Genomic DNA, 22,064 nt, shown 5'->3' with positions numbered 1-22,064 from the left:
GGGGTTTCACCATGTTGGTCAGGCTGATCTCGAACTTCTGACCTCAAATGATCCACCCACCTCAGCCTCCCAAAGTGCTGGGATTACAAGTGTGAGCCACCGTGCCAGGCCCCTATTTGGTTGCTGGTCAAGATTCCTTTGAGTCTACTGAGAGGAGTTTTTGGTTTGTAGTAAGCTGTTTTATTTATTCTTTCAACAATATGAAATGTCTACCTTGTGCCAGGCACAATGTTGGGCATACGCTGACATTCGATCTAAGGGCAAGCGGTGCAGAAGGATAGAAGACGGGGCATCATGGCAGATTTCTCTCATTCTCCTAGCTTCCCTAGCATGGCACTTGTTCAATGGTGGATGTGCACACTCATCACGTTGAGTCAGAGGGTGTCTCCACGACTGTACACATTACAGATTCCTATATCAGTCACACTATGTTTAAAACACAAATTGTGCAAGTGAGTCTTCCAGAGTAAGGACAACTTCTAGAGGGGGGATGGTATGGTAGAATTCTGGAAGAGTGTGCTGTCTGGCACCCATGAAAAACCCTTTGATCCACTTTTGCCATCAGCCCTTTGACATCCCTCTTCTATCCACTAACAAGAACAAATCAAGAAAATGAGCAAATCACACGGCAAGAGTACATTTTGAACAACTTTTATTATACGTTTAGTGTTCTCTATACAAAAGAAATCAGTTTTTTTACAGTGATTCAAAAAAAAATTCAGAATAATTTGGCCTTTTCATTGCTCATGCAGTCAGTTTATAAGTCCATGTATTAGACGGTCCTCCATGGCCCAGAAGTCTTCCCTGCTGAAGGTCGTGCGTGACACCCTCAGATACGCATCTGTCACTGACAAAGTTGGTTAATGCAAAATAACTCGCAAAAAAGGAAAGAACATGATGTGAGAGGGGTTAAAACAAGGTCTGGCATGGAGTTAAATGTTTAACCAATGGAAAAAAGATCAGACCAATTTGTGCGTGTGTGGATATGAAGGAATGGATGGAGACGTTGGGGAAAAAAATTCCCCACGGGAAAGAACAAATTGGAATGGTGGGGGATATGGGTGTGTGGTAGGGGCAGGGCAGGAGGTCCTCCGGGGTCCAGCATGGGTCGGGAGTGGGAGCAGGACAGAAGGTGGCCACGTCACAGGTGACTGATGCTCAGCTCAAGGGGAGTGTGAAGAGGTTGGCAGAGAGCTGGGGAGCCGGGCAGAGGGACAACACTGACTGAGGACACTGCAGTGGGGAATCAGAAAAAAAGGGGCAGCTCAGGGACATCTGATCTGCCTCATTTTTGAAAAAGAAACAGAGTAGTGCACAAAATTCTGGATATCTTCTCCCAGAGTTTTGTGTTTATTGCTTCACCGAAGTCTTTACATCTGTTGAACTCCAGCCCAGCAAATCCCAGGGTGGCAGCTTGCATGGGCCCTGCTGCCTCTCTGCACCCTCTGGCCATGGGCAGAATGGACAGAGATGCCCTCACTTCTGAGGAATACAGCACGCTGAAGGCCCGATGTGTTACAAAGCAAGAGACACCATTCTAGGGGGCACAGTCTAGGGTTCACAGTAACAAACACCAATCAGCTATTCTATTCCACTGGCCCAGGTCTGCCCTTAATTGCATGGCTGGGTGAACCACAGACTGATCAACAGACAGACTGATCTTGGTCTAAGAAAAAATCCTGTTCATCTTTCATTTTGGGGGCATGTAGGGGATGTGGGAGAGGCAGTAAAGAGGTATGAGAGGGTGAACCAGAAGGACAGATCTTAATACCTCTGTTTCAAAGGAGGCAGCTGTGGTGAGATGAAAGAACACTGGACAAGGAGTCAGAAGGCCCAAGTTCAAGCCCTAACCTTACCTTAGTTTACCAGCTATGTGATCTTGAGCAAAAATCCCTTCACTTCTGTGGATTTGCATATCCTTGTCTGTACAATAAATCATTTCAATGAGATCAGCTCTGGGATTCCTTCACATGCTGAAATCCGATTCTGGTCCTAAGCTAGATGCCTTTGTACGTATTTCATTTCCATTCTTCTCATTATGGAACACCCATTTAATACTAGTATGCTGACAGGAGGAACAGCAGTTTCAGGTGAGGCTTGAGACACTGGTGGGTGCTTGTGGCTCTCCTGGATGGTTCTCCTTTCTCTCTGATCCCTCTCTGAATGTGTCTCAGGAAGGCCCATTATTAGTAAGGAAGGGAAAGAAAGGACACTTCCCTGGGCTTGGGCTGTGCAGGCTGGGGACAGCCACAAAGTCTGGCTTGAACTCACATGGGGTAGCCCCTGTCTAGGTTAAGGGAGGGGAATGATAGGAGATGGTCAAGGGAGGGCGCTGGTCTGACTCTGCCCGGCTTGCCTATGCCTCCCAGGGCCTTGGTCTCCTCCTGACACATCAAGCTCTTTGTTTCATTGTTTTGAGGCCTATTTTTTTTTTTTTTTAAACAATCAGGGCCCTCCTCAATGCTACTCCTCGGCTACTACGCAGAGCTCAAGCAGGATCCTTTGCCAACTAACGGGATAGACCCAACCGCAACCATGAGCTTGTGTGTGTTTGGCGGGGCTGGCCGGAGTGGTGACTGGGCAGGAAGTCAGTCTGCACCAAGGTGTCAGGAGCGGGGAGCGGTGCCCTGTGCCGGCCTCCCAGGAACCTGCTGCCCTCCCACTGAGAAGGGATTCTCTGGCACCAGCCCCAGCCCACGGAAAGCCTGAGAGGCTTCCTCTCCTCAGAGAGTTAGCAAAGCAGCCTCACAAAGACAGACAAAAATGTGCTACGTCCCTGCTCCTTCCATCAAATGGGCTGTTCGTGATGCCCTAAGACTTGGCCCTGCTCCAGCACAGGGCGCCAGAAAGAGACCGCAGCCCGTGCCATTGCTGGGGCAGAGTTTCCCACTCCTTTGGCTCAGATGCTCTCTCTAGGTGCTGCCAACAGGAATTACCTAAAGAGGTCCCAACCCTGGTGGCCTCTCCCGCTCCTCTAACTTGCGTTCCTCACCCACACAGAGCCCTTTGCATCTCATCTCATGCAACCTGGATGTGGACTAACCCTTTGCCCCAAGAGGCAGAGCAAAGAGGCTCAGGAAGCAGGACTGTTTTTCAAGCCACACCATGGTTCTTGACTGCTTTGTCCTGCCCAGCCTTGGTGACCAGATGGACCAAGTTCTCCCTCAGAATCCCTTTCTTCAAGCTCATAGCCATCAGTGGCTTAAGCAATAGAGGGAAGAATGCTCCCAACTCAATGGCCACTGTGTCCCAGCACTTGATTTCAGGACTGTCAGCCCCGTGAGGGCAGGGACCACATCTAACTCACGCGCCATGGTATCCACAGCTCAGGCCTTAGTTCAGACTGGATTTCAGAGTATTTGCTGAATGAATGAATGAATGAATGAATGGACAAATGACAGCACAGGAAACTACAGCTCTTAGGGCTGAGCACACAGGTGGGATTGCAGCCCAGTCAAAGGAACTTCTAGAGTTACTGTAAGATGCCCAGCACTTTCCTCCCAGCCAGCCAAACTGGAGTGCCGATGGTAATGGTGCTGTCCTGGCTTCATTGTTGGTATGTCTTGGGGTAGTTGCTTGGGAGACCCAGCTGGCAGGGAGTGCTGGGCAATTCTGCTTTCATGCTGAGCTGGGCTGGACTCTGACACGGGCTCCATGGAAAACGCACTCTCCTCTTCCCCAAAGGGGCTGCCTCCTGTATCCTGCAATCCCCACGCCAGCAGCGTTTGATCTCTCTGACCACCTGCTTTCCTTGCTTGGGGAAAACTTAATTCTTCAGCCTCAGATTTGCTTCTGCTCAGACGGGTGTGATTGCATGGTGATGGGGGGTAGCTCTCAGCACCCACAGAACAGTAGCCTGAGAGAGGGCTAATAGCATTTTCTTCATACACAAAGGACAGTGCAGAGCCTGGCAGGACACTGGAACGAGGTGCAGAGGCAGGCTGTGGGCTTACTTCTCTCCAAGACCCTTACGAGGGAAGCAGCCTTCCCAGTCACCAGGTGGTGTGGCAGACTTGCTCACCGTCCCTTCCTGCCCTAAGAGCCTGCTTTCAGTGCAGTGAGTTCACTGGCATGTATGGTGCAGTATGGAATGAGCGTCTGAGAAACTGACTACTCTGCTCAGATCCAAAGCGTTTTCTGGAAAGGCCAGTCCTTTAATTCAGCTCACAGGCACACTTCCCTGACATTCCCTTCAGGGACAGTGGGCCTAGTATCCAAGCAGGTGTTGGAGGAAAGCTAGGGGAGGGGCCCTCCAAGCTCACGCCCCACCCCCTGCTGTTTACCCTGTCCCCTTGCACTGTGATAAGCTGCCCCTCAGGCGTCCAGGCAGCAGCCCTGGCTGAGGCTTGGCCCAAATGACCATCACACACTCTCAGGTTCAAACAGCCTTATTGGCTCAGTTCTGGGCTATGATTTCTTACCAGCAGACAGAGAGTGTGTGTCTATGGGCTTGACCTTCAACTGAATGATTATTAATGATGCAAGCATTGCTAATACCTTTGCGGCTTAAACATGTGGCAAATGATGCTTTAATAAAGTCACTGAAGGACAGAGCCCTGGTCCGGCCCAGGCCCCCTGGCTAGCAGCTGGAGGCTCAAATCAGAGGCTGTGCCCATGGCAGCTGATTCGTTCCTGGGGATCAGCTTCACCCTCCTGAAACTGACCGGAGCTACAGAAACAGCTAAAGGGTTCCTCTTAGACTCAAGATCTCCCCCTCTCCTTCTCTGTCTCTGAGGCTAGGTACCTTTGGTTTCAAAAATGCATTAGGTGGGGAGGATGAAGGCAGCACCTTCGGTCTGACAACTGCAGGTCTGCGAGTGTCTCCATTTGGGGTGACTGGTGAGGACGTGTGTTGGGTGGCCGCTTCTGGTCCTGCCGGAACACTTGCATGGGCTGCCCTGCTCTCCTGGACACGGACATCGCTGGAGGCTTCAAGGCTTGCAGGGAGGGGCTGGGAACCTGGGAACTCCAGGGGCAGATCAGCGCTGCATAAGGCATACAAAGAGCATTGAGTCCTCCCCAGGTGGGGGCATCACAGCACTGAGTACGGTGCCACCACAGGTCCCCTGATATGTATACACCCCGATGAAAGGGCAGACTGGCTCAGTCTTGGGGCAAGTCCCCATCCACATACCATGTCAAACAAAAGCCTCAGTGTCCTACAGAATTGGCTGAGAAGATGATATCTATCTGCTAGAGGTGGAAGGGGAGCAGCGCCTTATGCCCCAAACGCACCAGCAAAGCTTTTGCATCACAGCATTCCATCTCCTCCAGGGTGGCAGCGTGGGCCCCAGCCACGTGGACAGGTGCCCTCTGGGACAGAGTGGGTGTGGCCCTCTATCTACATCCTGGGTTTCACCAGTGAGGAGGAAGGAAGTCCAAACCCAGCCTTTTTCTTCTCTCTAGAGGTAAGCAGAGTTCCCCCAAGACCAGACACCTGATTTTCTTCTGCTTGAGGTACACAGTCACTGGCGTTGAAGTCCTTCCTATCAGTGCTCACTCCTGTTCCTCAAACTTCTTCAGAGTCAGTGCAGCTCACATCTTAGATACTCCAGAGAAAAGGGCAGGGGGGGAATGAGGAGCAAGAGGTAAACACACCTCCCAACCGAACCAGAGAGCAGCAAGGAGGCCTGCACACCCTCTCCCTGCCAAAAATACTGTCATTTTCCAGAAAAGAGCCAAGCCCAGCTCAGCAACTGACAAGGCTGAGGCAGAGGGGTTGGGAGCCAGGGGAGGCATATGGCGAGAAAGGCATCCTTCGGAAATGCATTGGCCCAGAGGTGGTTTGAATATTACAGCCTGTCTACATGTTCTGGTACGGATTCAATCCTTTTTGCCTATCTTTGTGGTCTCCTGGGGGAGAATCTACTTTTTCTTTCTTTTCCAGGAACACCTTTTCAAAAGGAAAAGAAAACGGAGACATCGGGTCTGGAGGGGAAGATGCACAAAGCAAAATTAAGACAATGAGAAGTCCTGTAACCAACAGAAACGGTGAGCATGTGCCGAGGCCAAGGGCGGGCAGTGTGGTGGAACGCTCGGGGGTGGCTGTGAGACTGGGCAAGGGGCCAGGCTCCCTCTAGCTGAGCTCAGCCACGGCTCCAGCTCTCCCACACTGGTGGCACCCGGGGCTGAAGGGGGGTCATTGGGAGGGGGCTTATGGGTGGCTTGGTGGTCACTGATCCTCACAGCTTGGCAGACCCCCATATCGTACCCTTGTTACTGAAGGTGGTGGTGGCTTTGTGGTAGGTCTGCAGTGGTTTAGTTTCCCCCTCTCCCCTCCTCCCACTTGCAAAGTGGTGGCTGTGCCTGGGTGGTTTCCGTTAGGCCAGAGAGTAGATAGCATTGACAGGTGACGTGGCCTCTGAGCTTTCGTTGCCCTCTGTTTCCTCCTTGTCCTTTTTGACGGTGTACTGGCCGATGAAGGAGCCGTCTTCATTGAACTGGCCCTCGCCACCCTCGCCATAGTCCACCAGGCTGTCGTCACTCTCCTGCTGCTTGATGGTGCCGTCCAGAGATGTCTGACTGCCCTGCAGAGGCTTGTTGTCCTCATCACTGGCCAAAGAGAGACAGAGAATCTCAGGTGGTGTGGGATGGGGCAGCCGGCCTCCTGCCAACACATGTCCTACACAGCTCAGAGAGGATGGGACCCAGGAGACCACCCAGTCCAGCCCCCGCTTCACCCTCCCCTGTCCCGTCTGCTCTACAAAAGGGAAATGGAGGCCTAGAGAGGACAAGCACCTTTTCTAAGGTGAGGTTGCAAGTCAGGTAGGGCAGGGAGTGGAGCCCATGCTTTTGGGCTCCTGGTCCAGGTCCCTTCCATGAGACTGGGTCCCTGTCTGTGGTGGGAGTGGATAGAGGATGGCCACCCCATGGTGAGGCAGAGCCACTGCTTGTGAGACCATATGGGATGGTTCTAGTCCCGAGTGTGTCACTGTGTGGTTTTGTGACCTAAGCCTCAGTCATCAAGAGGGGCTGGCCCAGCTTTGATCTCCCAGGACCTGTGACTCTGTAGGGATACACTCTCACCTTGACAAAAAGCAAGGCTTTTAAAGGAAGAAACCTCTCCCCTGCCTCTCTGCTTCTCTGTCTTAGTGTGTTTCGCTGAGCTATCTGGTTGATCTATAAAAAGATGTTATTACTTTGGACCTAGCAAGTACAGGTGTGCAAGAGTAGTGGGAGGGAGGCGCACACAGGTAAGCAGGTGATGCCAGCAAACGTGAGAAGATAGCAAGGCTCAGAGGATCATGCCTAGCCCCTCTGAGGCCTACAAGCCCTGGCCCTAAGCTCCCCTTGTGCAGGGAGAGCTGGGAGGCTGCCAAATAAAGCTGCATGGGCCGCTGGGAACAGCTGCCCAGTCAGGATGTCTGCTGCACTCCCGAGGAGGCGTGGGCTGCTCCCTGAGCCAGCGTCTGTTCAGGCACCATGTCCCTTCCCTTGGCTGAAAAGGCTCAGAGCAGGCACCAGGTGGTGCTGGCTGCACTTCAGAGGTGAGCCCAGTTCCTGGGCAGGAGTAGCTCAGGATGAGCAGTGGGAGTCTGGGTCTCAGGGACCATAGCGGTGCCAGGCGGTCTGAGTAGACACACACCACACCCTTCCTTGCCCCCAGCTCCCCACCCACCCCCAGTCCTTCCCGGACATGGGGAAGACAACCAGCTGAGTTGCCATTACAGTGGGCAGTGCGTTCTCACTTCTAATAGCAGTGTCGGGCAAAGACATCTGTCAGAAGAGGGCAGCGAGCCAGGGCCAGGGCTGTGTTAGAAGACGGAAAGCTATTAGCTCACTCCCTGCAGTGCTGCCCCATGAATACAGCCTAACTGTATTCTGGGACAGCCGTGCGTTGGGAGATGTTGTGAGGGAGGCAGCTCTCTGGGGCTGTGCTGAGTTTGTGCAGGAAGTGGAAGTCACTGTTTGCCAACTGAAGGAGGGGAATTGCCAGGCTCCTCACCCCACTTGCAGGTCTTGTTCGCATGCACTCCTTCCCAGGGCCCTCCACCCCATGTGCAGGGGCATGAGGACTGTGCTATGCGATTTGTGGGAATTCCTCCTCTGGTTCCAGGCAGCTAAGCTAAGTGCAGCCACTGGACAGTGACAGCCCAGCCAGTGGGAGGGGTAGGGGGAGAGGTCTGTAGCATGCCAGGCTGTTGAGGGAACAGGGGATCTAGGTCTAAAAAGAACAGACCGAATAGACCTCTCCTAATGGAAGCTTGAAAGAAACCAGAATGACTAAGGGTGGCCTTGGTCTGGCCACCTGTTGGCCTCGCTTCTGAGACATCTTCAAGGTCCAGGTGGATGGACATGGAGGAGAAAAACAAAGGACGCCCCATGGGAAAGGTGGTCAGTCACTTAGCCACAGACTGGAGTGAGAGGAACAGTACTCCTCGCCCCCAGGCCTATCCCCCCTGGAAACTTAGTTCTTCCTCTGATGTATTCATTTCAGCCTTTTCCCAGGTTAGGGCTCTTAGACTCATCCAAGGGAGGACTCTAGGACAGATGCTGCAGACCTTCCAGAGCCAAAGCGGAGGGGTGTGTGTGTGTAGGGGTGCAGGCCTAGGCATGCCCCTGTGTGTGTAGACTCAGCCTCAGTGTCTGTGGGGAGGAGGCAGGGGTTTTTGCCCGACAGCTTTGGTGTCTGGGGCAGGAGAGGTGCACGAGGAACCATCTCCTCACAGTGCAGGCTGCTCAGCCCCGTATTGGAGGAGGTCCACGCTCCTCCTCTCTGGCTGTACCGAGAGTCTGGGGGAGGAGAAGCCCCGTGGCTTTTGGAACAAAAAGCCAAGGAAGTCTCAGCCCACAGGGAAGCTGGGCCCTGCCAGGGAAGATGGGAAGGGGGCTCTTGTGACTGCCCTTTCAGGGGGCTTGTGGGGATGTTGGGACTAGATGGACAGTTATGGCCCATAAGCCTACAGACAGGCTCCTGTGTGGGCAGTGGCTCTACCACCCATTGATCTGATTATGCTTGCCAGGCTGACGGGCAGAGTGGCAGAGGCCCAGGACAGGAAAAGGAGACTGCAGCAGAGGACAAGGGCCTGGGCCCAGGCAGTAACTGGGTGGCGTGGGCAGGCAGGGCTCTGATCAGACATTCCCTCCATAGCACTTGGTCTGAGAATGACACTCCACAGCCCACTCTGCATCATCCCTCAGCTCAGAACATATTCGTGATCTCCATGGACAAACAACGACATTGTTAAGCCCAGATACGAAGATGCATCCAGGTAGGACAGGAGCACGGGTACAGAAGTATAGAATAGCAGCACCAGCAGCACCAGCCGGCCCCGGACTTTCCAGCTTTGCCACTAACTCACTGGGTGGGGAGCAAGGAAGAGTTTTAGGCAATACGCTTCCCGGTTTGGGCCTCAGTCCTCTCATCTGGGGCATAGGGCACTGGACCTAGATACCTTTCCAAGGCCCATTCCGGTCTAGAGCCCAAAGATATCTCCACGTTCAAGGAGAAACGACCTGGAATCAGCCCACCTTCATTCCTTGAGGCTTTAAGACATCACAGCCTCCCAGGGTCATTATCTTCAGGGTTAGGAGTAGAGTGTGGGCAGAGAATCAGCCTGAGGGCTGAGCTCATCTCACAGCAAGAGGGTCCTGGGGCTCGTGTTCAGAGTGAAAAGGTGGAAAGATATAAATAGCAAGCTTGATACATTTGAGTTGTGCGGTTGAATGAATGAAATGCTGTTCGTCAAACTAATGCATGCATGTGTCAGGCAGTGTCTCCTGGGGGAGCAGCCTCATCTGGCACTCTTAGGATGAGAAGCCTCTGAGTAAACTCAGCAGCACGCACTCTCCACCACAGCGCCGCCAGAGAGGCAGGGTGACGGCCCAAGGGGCAAGGACGGCTACTCATGGCCTCTCAGCCAAGTGGAGCTGCTCTGAGGTGAGGGTGGTGCCTCAGGGACATGGAGGACAGCCTGCCTGAGAGAGGAGGAGGGAGATCACGCACCTATAGTCAAACGAGCCATCCTCTTCCTTGGGGTCTTCAGGGCCAAGGGGAACATCCTTCTTTTCTCGTACTTGGTCAACAAGAGAAGCAAAGACACAGACACGATGATTAAGTACATGCCCCTGTTCTCCAGGGCTCCACTGACTGCAGGGCCAGAAGGCACCGCCCTGGGCTCACGGACACTCTTTTTTAACAAGGCACCATCCACGCCTCCCTTGTTTTTGCTTCCTGTACTCAATCAGTTGCCAAGTTGACTCTGCCGCCTCCCTCTCAGCCCCAGAGGTCTCTTTACATCTCCACTGACAACTGAAATCCCCTCCTACCAAGCTCCCCCAACTACATCTCCATGAAGTCTCCCCAAAAGATCAAACAGATGTGATCCTTTCCTCTGCCAAAGGCAAACACTCCACTGTTTGCACCTTTCTTATTCTGCTCTGTGGTGTAACTATTTGTGCACATTTCTCATGCCTATCACAGAAGGCTAGTTCTTTCCTCAAGAGTGGGGGTCTGTGTGCTTCTTCACAGTTCCTAGCAGAGTGCCCTGAGCAGAGAAGACACGCCAGACACACCTATGGGATGGGAAGTGTCTCTTCTCTGTGACTCCCCCTTGTTGGCATGCCCCCTTTCCTCCACGTCCTCTGTGACGTGTGAGCATTCAGCCGAGGCCCTGTCTTGTGCTGTGCTCATTCTTTCGGTGTCAGCTATGGTGCCCTTGAGGAGAGATCATTTTTCCTCCAGTATTGCTAGTGCACAGCACAGAGGTGGATGCACAGCAGGCACTTACATGAAAGCCTCTTTATGTATCTTTTTTTTTTGCAGTGGTGCTATCTTTGCTCACTGCAACCTCTGCCTCCCGGGTTCAAGCGATTCTCATGCCTCACCCTCCCAAATAGCTGGGTTTACAGGCACCTGCCACCACGCCTGGCTAATTTTTGTATTTTTAGTAGAGGCAGGGTTTCACCATCTTGGCCAGGCTGGTCTCGAACTCCTGACCTCAAGTGATCCACCCACCATGGCCTCCCAAAAGTGCTGGGATTACAGGCGTGAGCCACCGCACCTGACCTATGTGTCCTTTTTGAGATACAAGGCGGATAATCAGCCTCATTTTAGATGAGGGAAACTGAACCCTTGAGAGGTGAAGAGCATATCACGTAACTAATTAGTGACTGAATGAAGACCGGAGGGAAGACTAGCACCCAGGCCTTGTGGCTCCTGGTTCACTCATCTTTTTAAGGGACCAGGGGCTTACCCTGTAGCTGGAGGGCAAGAGATTAGTTTTGAAGAACTGTTTGGAATGAGATACTTTCTGAAAGGGCAAAGGACGGCTCAGAGTTGATCTGCTGGGTTCTTCTGGTATTCCACTTCCACCTGGAACGGGCGTGAACTCAGTCCACCCAAGTCTTACTGTCAGATGGAGGAGGCAGCCTTTTCCCTAACTGAGGCTTTCTCTCTTACAGAATCAGATAAGCCCAGCACAGCAGAAGAGAGTGAAAGCAAACATCGCTCACCAGTAAGGAATGATCATTTCCTGCCCTCCCTCACTTAAGGCACAGTTCTTCAGAGTCCTAGTCTGTGGGTACTTGGGCATGGGGAAGGAAAAAGAATCGAGTCTCCTCTCCCTTCTATTTCCTTTGTGTTGAGTTTTAGGGGGATCCTGGGGGAGGACCTGTTCTAAGACATGGGGAGAAGGAAGCATTTGGGGAGCGTGGGGTATGTCTGGTGATGGGGCTTTCTGGGGCAGGGAGAAATTTCATTCTGTAGTCCAGCCAGATTTTTGCTTTCAGGGTCATCCATTATCCTGTCTCCTGTCACCCTACCCACCCCATCACAGACAGATGGCTCTCTTGTTCCTGTGTAAAAAACAATCAATATTTCCAGAAACAAGAATGCCAGAGGTCCTTGTCCTTGACCTTGGTATGTCTGGGCTGCAGGATCTTTTCTTCCCCCCCCCTTTTTTGAGACGGAGTCTCATTCCATCACCTAGGCTGGAGTGCAGTGGCACGATTTCGGCTCACTGCAACCTCTCCCTCCCAGGTTCAAGCAATTTTCCTGCCTCAGCCTCCTGAGTAGCTGGGATTATAGGCATGTGCCACCATACCCAGCTAATTTTTTGTATTTTTGGTAGAGACAGGGTTTCACCATGTTGGCCAGGCTGGTCTTGAACTCCTGACCTCAAGTGATCTGCCTGCCTTGGCCTCCCAAAGTGCTGGGATTACAGGTGTGAGCCACCGTGCCCAGCCTGGAGGATCTTTAAAAATTTTTTTTTATTTATTTGAGACAGGGTCTAACTCTGTTCCTCAGGCTGGAGTGCAGTGGCACGATCATGGCTCATGGCAGCCTTGACCTCCCCAGGCTCAGGTAATCCTCCCACCTCAGCCTCTTGAATAGCTCGGACCTCAGACACCTGCCACCATGCCCAGCTAATTTTTGTATATTTAGTAGAGACGGAGTTTCGTCATGTTGGTTGGGCTGGCCTCAAACTCCTGACCTTAAGTGACCTACTCGCTTTGGCCTCTCAAAGTGCTGGGCTTACAGGTGTGAGTCACTGTGCCTAGCCAGGGGCTGAAGGATCTTGAGGTCTCCTTGGGACTTTAGGGAAGCCCAAAGTGCTTTAGGACCACGGAGGCCCCTACCAATGCCACCCGTCTTCAGCCTCTCCCTGCTCCTCGCATCGGAGCTTCTGACCCTTGCTAGTGGTATTGGTGGTTACACCATCATCCTGTTGAGTGCCCACCTCTGGAACTCTCTCATGGGTGTGCTGCTTCTGCCCAGACCCCTCCTCTCCCCATTCTCTGGGACACGGTTAGAGAAAATGCCTCTCTTCCTTTCTCCTTCCCCGGGACCCAGGATCCTAATGAGATTCAGGCTGAAAAAAAGCCAATTTATAGAGCAGATGGGTGGTGAGTCAAGGGGAGGAAAGGTCATTCTTAACAGGAGCCAGGGTTCCTTCCATCCCCTCTCTGAGGCTGCCTGGACTGTGCCATCCGTCCAACTCAGGCGAACTTAATTAACTCAAGTGCTTGCTGGCAGCCCGAAGATGCACAGGCAAGAGGATTGTATTTCCAAGCCGGGCAAGGGCTGGCTTCACTGAGAGAACACAGTCCCCGGATCTGGCTGGAGACCTGGAGACTCATGGGAGAGCGGACGTGCCCCGCCCTGCAAGCCCACGCCTCTCGCACGGCTCACCTGGGTACTTGCCGCCGCGACTCCTCTTGATGAAACAGACGATGAGCAGGATCAGCACCAGGAGGGCGATGGCGCACATAAGCCCAATGAACCAGCCCTGGGTGGCGATGTCCGCTTGGTTGTTGGTGTAAGCTGGCAGGGAGGGCCGGAAGCAAACCCGTGAATGATTTCATGGGGGAGACGGTGAGGAGGGAGATGGAGGGAAGAACTTCAGCTATTTCACATGGATGTTTCTCCTGGAGCCTAACGCTACCACCTAGCAGCCCCCCGGCCCAAACTACCCCGCTAAAGGACAAAAAGAAAATAATTAAAGAGCCAAGGTCAAAAGATCAGAAAAGAGGCAAAGGAAAGGGGTACAAGGAGCAAATAAGAAGCAGAAGGCTGAACAGGTCGTTTAGGAAGGGAAAGTATCCTAGGAACGAAGCACGGCATTCTTGGAAACCAGAGGGCTGGTCACAGCCTAGTGGGGACTGAGGGATGGCCACGGATTGGCCATGGAAGTATGATTCCCCATGGATGAGTCCAGGGTGGAGAAATGGGAGCCGGCAAGCTACCCTCAGGGAGTGTAGGCCATGGCCATGTTGCAAAAACCCGCTATGAGAACACCTTCGCAGGCCTGCACAGGCGCATAGCAGCATCCCTGCCCACCAGCATGGCTCTGAAGCCATCCAGCCTTCCTGAGGGTGGGGACTGGACCAAGTGGAGGCCCAGGATGCCCTGTCTTTTCACATCTCTCTAGTGGATCATGTGCTTCCTGACAGCAAAGGCAATCCTGGTGTGGGCACCCCTAGCCAGGCCAGCAGCGACGTGGGGCTGGGGCTGTGCCTTCTGCTCACTCCATGACACTTCCAGACTACTCCACACAGGGTGACCCCCCGATGGTCTGTGACAAGCTGATGTGCCCCCTCCTCCAACCCCTGTGACAGTGAGTCCCTCTCTGTCCATGCCCAGCATATGTGGAGACCTGTTTCAAAGTGGGCAGATCCCTTTGTGATTTGAAAGGCCTGCAGGAGGCCCTGAAGAACAGGTGCTCAGGAGTCATCTGAGGGTGTCCTTGATGGCCCAATGGCTGGGTTTGGGTTCGGGAGGGGGGTGTGGTCAGTACCAACTCGCCCTTCTCCCTTCTACTGGCTGGAGAACAAAAGCGACCCCTCTTGAAATGCAGCCTGTCACAGAACGTGAGACTCTGTGACAGAAGGGAAGGATCAAAGGAACTTAATACACCCAAAGTAACCCTGGAACCAGCCAGCCCACAGACACCTGGGGAGAGGCACACAACAGCAGGCACCCCAAGAACCATGGAGCTGGCGCCAAGGCACTGAGCCTCCTTCTAGGAGCACGGGGAACAGCATGAGGGCCACAGCACGTGCGCCCCCAGGTCTTCAGCACATGCCACTTGTGGGGACATTATCTGGGTGCAAGCCCACCCTTTGCTCCTCTTGGGGGCAGAAACTATTTTTACAGGCTTCCCAGTGCCCAGGCAATGGCATTGCACCAAGAAAGTTCTCAATACAGGGTGAAGACTGATGAACAAGTGTCCTCTGCACTCTGGTTGCCCAGGGCAGCCCCAGGCTGCAAAGCAGGAGAGGCCTGTGAGAACAAGGCTTGTGAGTACCATGATGTAGGTAGGCTGCAGAGAACAGTCCCATCCCTGCTTCCACTCCTGCTCCCAGCAGGCCCCCGCCACAGTGTCAGAGTGATCTTTCCAATCCCCCACGTAGGACTGAATCACTTTCTTGCTTTAACCCTCCAAAGCTTCTCACTGTTATTGAAGAAAACTCTTCATTCCTTATCCTGAGCTGTCAGACTCCATCAGAGCAGGCCCTGGCCGTCTCTCTAGTCCTACCTCCCACCACCCTGTCCTCATGCTTTATACCCCAGCCATGCTGGCCGCTCTCATTCTAGTGCAGGGCCTTGGCATCTGCTGCTTTTTCTTCTAATGGCTGCCTTGGCAACTGGTACCTCCTCAGAGAGGTCCTCCTGAACCTTCCCAGTTTAAACGAAGTCCCTTTCCCCAACTCCCACCCAGCCACTATCTCTATTTCATAGCATTTATAACCATTTAATATATATAGATCTGTCATTATCTATTTAATCCTTCCTTCCTTTCTTCCTTCCTTCTTTCCTTCCTTCCTTCCTTCCTTCCTTCCTTCCTTCCTTCCCTCCCTCCCTCCCTCACTCCCTCCTTTTCTTTTTTCTCTTCCCCTACAACTCTCTCCCCTTCTCCTCCCCTTCCCTGCTCTCCCCTCCCCTTCCCTCCTCTTCTCTTCTCTTTTTGAGACAGGGCCTCACTCTGTTGCCCAGGCTGTAGTGCAGTGGTGTTATCATAGCTCATTGCAACCACAATCTCCTGGGCTTAAGTGATCCTCCTATCTCAGCCTCCCAAGTAGCTGGGACTACAAGTGCATGTCACCACGCTTAGCTAATTTTTTTTATTTTTAGTAAAGACAGGATCTTGCTATGTTGCATAGGCTGGTCTCAAAGTCCTAAGTGTTCCTGTGTCTTAAAACAAAAACCCTTGAGGAACTTACCAGAATTTTCAGCTCCAGTTCACATGCTGCCCTCTTATTGGTACACTCTATACTCTTCCGCCCCCTCCAGTTCCTGCCAACTCCTCTGCACCCCCAGCAAGCTGACTTTAAGCCCCTCTGTTCTTAGCGTTTCAGCTGTTACCACTGAGTGGGCCTCTCCCAGGCTGATCTCCACCTCCTTGACTCTTATCATCACCAATGATCGTTTATTCATCCCCATCATCCCTCCAGCCACCTCCACAACCGTAAGCCTCCTCCTCCAGCTCTCCTTGGATGTGTGTGCTTAAAATTCAACCTGCATCTTCCTGCCCCCTGCCTTGGTTCTCCCAGCTCTCCTGCTGCTGCCAGAGGCCTCACCACTGTGCCCATCTCTAAGAGCTGCCACATCTTCCAAAACGCCTCCCATATTCCCCTCACTGTTCCATTCTATTCCAGGGGTCCCCTCATGTGTGCCTGTCAGTTCCTGTGGATACAATGAGACATCCTGTTACCACCTTCCTAGGAGACTTCCAATGATGCCACCTTTCCTTACTCCCCACTGTGTGGGCTCAGCTTCTGAGCCTGGCCTTCCAGGAGCGCCAGTCTCCTTTCCGTGCATCCTGCCCCTCCTGCCCAAGAAAGCCCAGGCTGTCGCCCTCCTAGCTCACTGCCACCTTTGCACACTCTACCCCTCCTCCCTGAATCTCCCCTTGCTCCAACTCATACCATCTCCGAACTCCGATTTCACCCTCAGCTGCTCCATGCAGTGGAACATTTAATTGTTCTATTTCCTGGGTCCTGGTTTCCAATTATACTATTAAAGTCTTGAGAATGGGGGATCTCTTTTAGCCTCGTAGTACTTGGCACAATGCTGGTCACATAACAAGTAGTCAGTGACTATTTATTGATTAATGGGTCAATTTAATCTTACTATAATACAGTTAACCTGGCATACTGATTTAGGTTTTTCCCCTGATATTAGCTAGGGGTCATAGGGATACTGGCTTGCCCATGTGCGGGACCTGGGCACTGGGATGAAGGAATTACTTCCACATGTGTTTGGATAGTTGTACCCACCTTTTGCAAGGAGGTTGGTTTGTGTGTCTGCAACGACCTAGTCACCAAGGCCTAGTTGCACCACCATCTTCCTAGTGCTTGTTCTGATGCACCTGACAGCTCTCTCCACAAGACTTCCTTCCTCTTGGGAAAGAAAGTCATCATTCCAGGAGAAAGGGGCCACATGAGCAATTAGGAAGCAAATACGGCTTTTCATTCCTGATGTACCAGGTGAAGTTCAAATGTTACCTTCCATCTTTACTGAAAAGGCCAAAGAATTTCCTGTGAAGTTTGGACACAGAAGGCTGTTCACAATCAAGTGGGATCTGGGATAAGGTGGGTTCGACCACATCCCATCAAAGTGATTTAGTTTCTCAAGGACCAAAAGAAATTGAGGACATAATGATCACACTTATAATGGGACCCCATGACCTGGACTCCGAGAGGAAGGCATTTTAGCAAGTCCTCAGAGCAATTATATTTGACTGTCAACACCATACTCAATGGGTCTGTTAAACTTGTTTCAAGATTCCTAACGGATCCAGTAATATCAGTGTGCAAAGACCAGGGTGCGTTTACACTCGCCACTCTCAGCTGTAACTGACCAGAGCCAGAAGAGCATCCTCTCGTCCAGGCCACACACCTCTTACACTGGACTAGAAGACATGTTTTGTGTGCCTTCCACACCTCCCCCTGCAACACCCACTCAGAAACGGGCAATACACCTGCAAAGCAGACAGCTCTCATGACTCCTAATTCTAACTGAGAGGAATTGGGTTTGGCCAGGGAAGAAAGGCCAGTCACTCAAAGTCTGCAGAAGAATTATGTCCTAGAAATAGGGATAGATGAACAAATATAACGGAGATAGATTTTTCCCCAAATACAGTTTGGCTTGGCTGTTCTCACTTAAGCACCGTTTGACACCTCTCCACACCTTGCCCCATCCTGGTCGACCGGAGATGCTTCTTCCAAACACAGCAGAGGCTGACTGCATTCAGGTCCCCTGAGGCCCTGCTCCCTGTTCTCCTGAGGTCCGAGGCAGGCTGCTATCTGACTGCTGGCCCACTCTCAGCATCCGCCATCCTCCCGCCTTTCCCAATCCCGCACCCAGTACAGAAGGGCTGATGGGCCTCTTGGAGTCCAGGGTTATGTGTTTGTAGCCCCTCAGGTCTCTTTGGCTTCAAACACTTGAAGGAGGTGATTAACTTCCCATTGGGATTTTTTGGTGAGGGTCAGAGAGGCTGTCAGCCTTTCCAGTGGTTTCCTTCCATTTCCTTCCTGAACTGCTATAGTGCATTCAAGTCTGCTGACTAAAGTGACAGCCTGTGGTTGTCTAAACGACCAGTGGTCAGGGCCCAGAGATGCTCATGAGTTCTTGCTTTAATGAAACACAGGGATCTGTGGGTTGCATGGACTTGGCTCTGGAGTCCATCCACAGGAAAGACAATGTGTATTTTTGAAGGATATGGACACACACTCACAGACTTCAGAAAGTGAAAATATTTCCTTTCCCTATGTGGTCTGCAGACAGTAATTTCCAGTCAGCCTGTGAGAGAAGTGGACGATATGTACTCAGAGCTGGGCTCATCAACCTGCCCACTCCAGCTCTCGCTGGGAGGAGCCTGGGAAGACTTGCCAGGGCTGATTGTTTCATCACTGTAAAGCAAGCTATCAAAATGAGCCTGTCCACCAAGCACAGGAAAAGAGAAACAAGTATTTAGGTTCAGAAGCATACCCGGTATCAATCGGTTTTCTATGGTGTGCTTAATACCCCAAATCAGATTAGGACATCCCTGAGGGCAGGGCCTGAACCCTCACCCACAGCCCTAGGGCTTAGCATCTGGAGAAGTCAAACTCTCAAAGCAGGCTGTCCTGGTTTTGGCAGTCTTCCCTAGGATGGAACCCTATTTTCAAATATCATCTTTGCTTTTTGCTGCTGTGCTGGACTCAAGTATGTAATGAAGCAAAATCAAATGCACATACCAGTGAGCAACAGCTTGGGACCTCATCTGAGCTACACAGAGTCCAGCCACTTGCTCTGCTCGGTCCACTGTCCAGTTGCCTGTCCTGGCTCCCCTTGTTACAGGACAGGCTGGCCACTCACTCAGACATCCTGCCTGAGTCGGCCTGGCTAGCCTCAATCAGGGAGCCTGACTCTCAGACCCTCTGAGCCTTGATGGCATGCAAATGCGCAGGACAGGCAGAGACACAAGGAGGAAGACAGGATGCCAGACCAGGAGGGACTAGGAAAGAAGGGGTTGGGTGAGACGTTTACACAGATGGGCAGGGACTCCCGAGATGCAAGCTACCAGGATCAGCCTCGCCAGGCCAGGTGCAGGAGGAGTAATGAATATTTAAGTCAACATTCAGAAGTTCATATAAATCACTGTGTTTTTTCCCCTCCCCTATCCTGTGTATCTAATGACCCGCATCTGATTAGGATATCCCTTGGGGGCAAGGTACTGATCCTTTTCTCTCTTAATCTCTTTCCCTACCCTTACCCTTAGCCCCGGGGCTTAGCATACAGGCCACTTGGCAGCCTGCTCGGCTGAGTTTAAAGCTACACACACACAGACCAGAGAGTGCCCTGTAAGTATCCGGACTGCCAGCTACCCCTACCAGCACAGAGATTGCTGAACCTTGTGCCCTTTGCTGAGCCCCAGTTGGCCTGTTCATTTGGCACAAGGAAGACGTTTCTTCATCCACAGCTGAAGCCACTATAGAGCCAGAACCATTCCAGTTCTGGAGAGCTTCTTCCCCTCTCCCTGCATGCCAAAAAGTTGCCCACTTTTAGGCCAAGACAAACTTGGGACAAAAACAAAGCCCCAAACAAGCTGTGTCACTCACTTTGAAATTTTTAACAATAGATGATGGTGGCAAGGGAGTAACAAATGCACTGATCTCCTGGAGCGACTTCTAGATCAAGGCCCTGTGATGGCCCTATCCCCTGATCCTGCATGAAGGGAGCCAGCCCATGTGCACACAGGCCAGGTTGCACTACTCTCCTGCAGCCTGCAGACCCACAGACAATGACCAAATGTGCACACACACCAGGCAGAGCAGGGGGCTAAGTGTTCTCTGTTGTCGTTAAACAACCCTTTGTTTCCTTCTGACCCCACCGGGCCACAATCACTGTTTCCTGTCTACCACGCATGCACACTGGGCTCCTCTAGGCTTCCTGAGAGCCTTCAGCTGATGCATAATAAGAGCTGAGACACGCCATGCAAGGTGGGGAATGGGGTGGGGATGAGTCTTCTTTCCGAGGAGAGAGGCAAGCAGGAAGCTGAGGATGAGAATGAAATGCCCCATGCTCGCAGGGGATGGCCAGGCCAGGTCCCCTCTCACCTGTACTGGTCATAAAGGTGATGACGGTACTGCTGATGCCCTCGTTGTCCCGGGAATAAACCCGCAACGTGTATGTCATCCCGGGATAGAGGTCTGTCAGCTGTATAGGCTGAGCCTGGGCCTTAACTGGGACAGTTTTTTTCGTATGGTTGCCTGGGGAACAGAAACCTCAATCAGCCTAGAGCCAGGCACCAGGAGCTGGAGAGCCAGTGCTTAGGTCCTGGTCACCTGTCAAAGGTAGAAAGTGTGGGGGAAGGGACCAGAGAACCGCGGGTCCAGTCCATCGTACAGACCGGGAGGTTTCCAGGCAGCTTCCCCAGGCCTGTCCATGCAATACTAACTCTTTTAAACAGCCCTTCAGCTGGGGACACCGTTCCTTCTCCTGAAGTTCTCTTTCCTCACCAGTCTTCACACTAGACATATTATAACCTACTTCCTTACACTCTTAGCTTGTCAGCAGATGCTCTGTTGCCCTAGAAGCGATTGACTTTTCACATGGATCTGGCTGGTGAGGGCCAGAAAGCCAGTTAGCATCCCTCATGAAAACAAGATGAGCTGGGACTCTGACTCTTGGCTCTCATTCCTAGCTTCACCTCTCATTTCTTACCATGTGGTGAATTCCCACATCAGGAAAAGCGTGTGCCTGTGCATGTATGCTGTAGGGTGAATAGGGGTGGTAGGAGGCTGAAAAAGTATGGACAAAAGTATGGACCAAACTATGGAGTCCAGGTGCCGTGGATGTGAACTCCTCCTCCAACCAGAGAGAACTAAGTCAGCTTTGCTCTCTCCTGAGAGCTCTTTGGGTAGGCTATCCCAGGTGGATTGGCTGGCTGGGTTAGTTGGCTTAATTGTTTAGAGCACATACTAAAGAGGCCAGGATGGTGGGTTTGACCCACAGGGTCCTTCACTCAGGGGCCACACTCTGCAGTCAATCGAATCTGTACCCTTGGTCCCAAGCTCCAGTAAAGGGTGAGCAACTCAGCTCAAGCCACCAGCTGGGACAAATGGCTCTGGTCTGTGGCTCTGACTAGGGGCCGCTGGCATTCCTTTTGGAGCAAAGCAGGGTTGTAGCCCAAGTCTGTGAACTGGCCCACCCTGTCTAGTGGAGCCTGAATTAAGGAGATCAATGCAGAGATTTGGCTCATTTGGGGGCTATTCAGAACCCTCATCCTGGGCAGGAAATGAATGAAGGACCCCTTTACACAGGTCCTCCACAGACATGCAACCCTAGACTTCCACTAATGGCTTGAGAAGCCCCCTTCCTTCTCCTTGAGTCTGTTCCTCCCACCTCTCTGCTGCCTGAGTGCATATCGATTTCATTAAGCCATAATTAAGCCAGGCTAAGAGGCCTCTCTGAGCCTGGGGGAGTTCACAGGATCTCTTTAATGGCATCTACCGCTACCCGCCGCTGCTGCCGACGCCGCTGCCGCCACCACCACCCCGCACAGCAATGCTTACTGTCGATGTACTCAACCACAAAGTCAGTTCCGGGCCCGAAATTGTGCTTCCAGGTGATGTTGGCCCATTTACTGTTGGGGAGCACCGTGACGTTCCATATGGACTGCTCATCGGGGGCTGGTGGACGGGTTAGAAGAGGAGTTAGTGATGAGGAGGGAGCGGCACCAGAGACATGGAGACACACACATACACACAAGCGTGTGCATGCACGCACATGCCCACGCTCGCGCACGCACACACGTACACACAGTCATCTAGGAAAGGGGAGAGTCAGAAATGGCTGTGCACAGGGCCTGACAGAGCTCCAAGCTGCAGCCTTGGTGGCCAGGCCAGAGGTCACTGTCCAGGGACAAGCAGGTGCAGTCGGGAGGACTTCTGAGGGAGAGCTGGAAACTGACTGTGTCCACATAGGTAGGGTTAGAAATGAAAGAGTGTTTTTTTTTTGTTTTTGTTTTTTGTTTTTTGAGACGGAGTATTGTTCTGTTGCCCAAGCTGGAGTACAGTGGCGTGATTTCGACTCACTGCAACCTCCACCTCCCAGGTTCAAGCGATTCTCCTGCCTC

General features: G+C 52.3%; 1 protein-coding gene across 21 annotated transcripts in view; it reads right to left on the bottom strand.

Annotated features, from left to right (window-relative positions):
• Nucleotides 1-635: 635 nt before the first annotated feature.
• Nucleotides 636-22,064, bottom strand: part of LOC105484804 (neurofascin) — a 200,724-nt gene continuing 179,295 nt past the window's right edge. For 12 of the 21 annotated variants that reach the window (XM_011746775.3, XM_011746784.3, XM_011746788.3 and 9 more), the window contains 5 exons: nt 21,502-21,618; nt 20,044-20,196; nt 13,133-13,264; nt 9,947-10,016; nt 636-6,552 (listed from right to left, as the gene is read on the bottom strand). In XM_011746775.3, coding sequence (XP_011745077.2) covers nt 6,321-6,552; nt 9,947-10,016; nt 13,133-13,264; nt 20,044-20,196; nt 21,502-21,618 — 704 coding nt within the window. In that variant the 3' untranslated portion in view covers nt 636-6,320. The remainder of the gene's footprint in view (nt 6,553-9,946; nt 10,017-13,132; nt 13,265-20,043; nt 20,197-21,501; nt 21,619-22,064) is intronic. The other 9 variants (XM_011746785.3, XM_011746790.3, XM_011746792.3 and 6 more) reach the window with 1 other exon arrangement.

This window comes from Macaca nemestrina, chromosome 1 (assembly GCF_043159975.1).
Source record: "Macaca nemestrina isolate mMacNem1 chromosome 1, mMacNem.hap1, whole genome shotgun sequence".
NCBI lineage: Eukaryota > Metazoa > Chordata > Mammalia > Primates > Cercopithecidae > Macaca > Macaca nemestrina.
The sequence above is the reverse complement of the archived record's forward strand: the minus strand, read 5'-3'. Positions and strand labels throughout refer to the sequence as shown.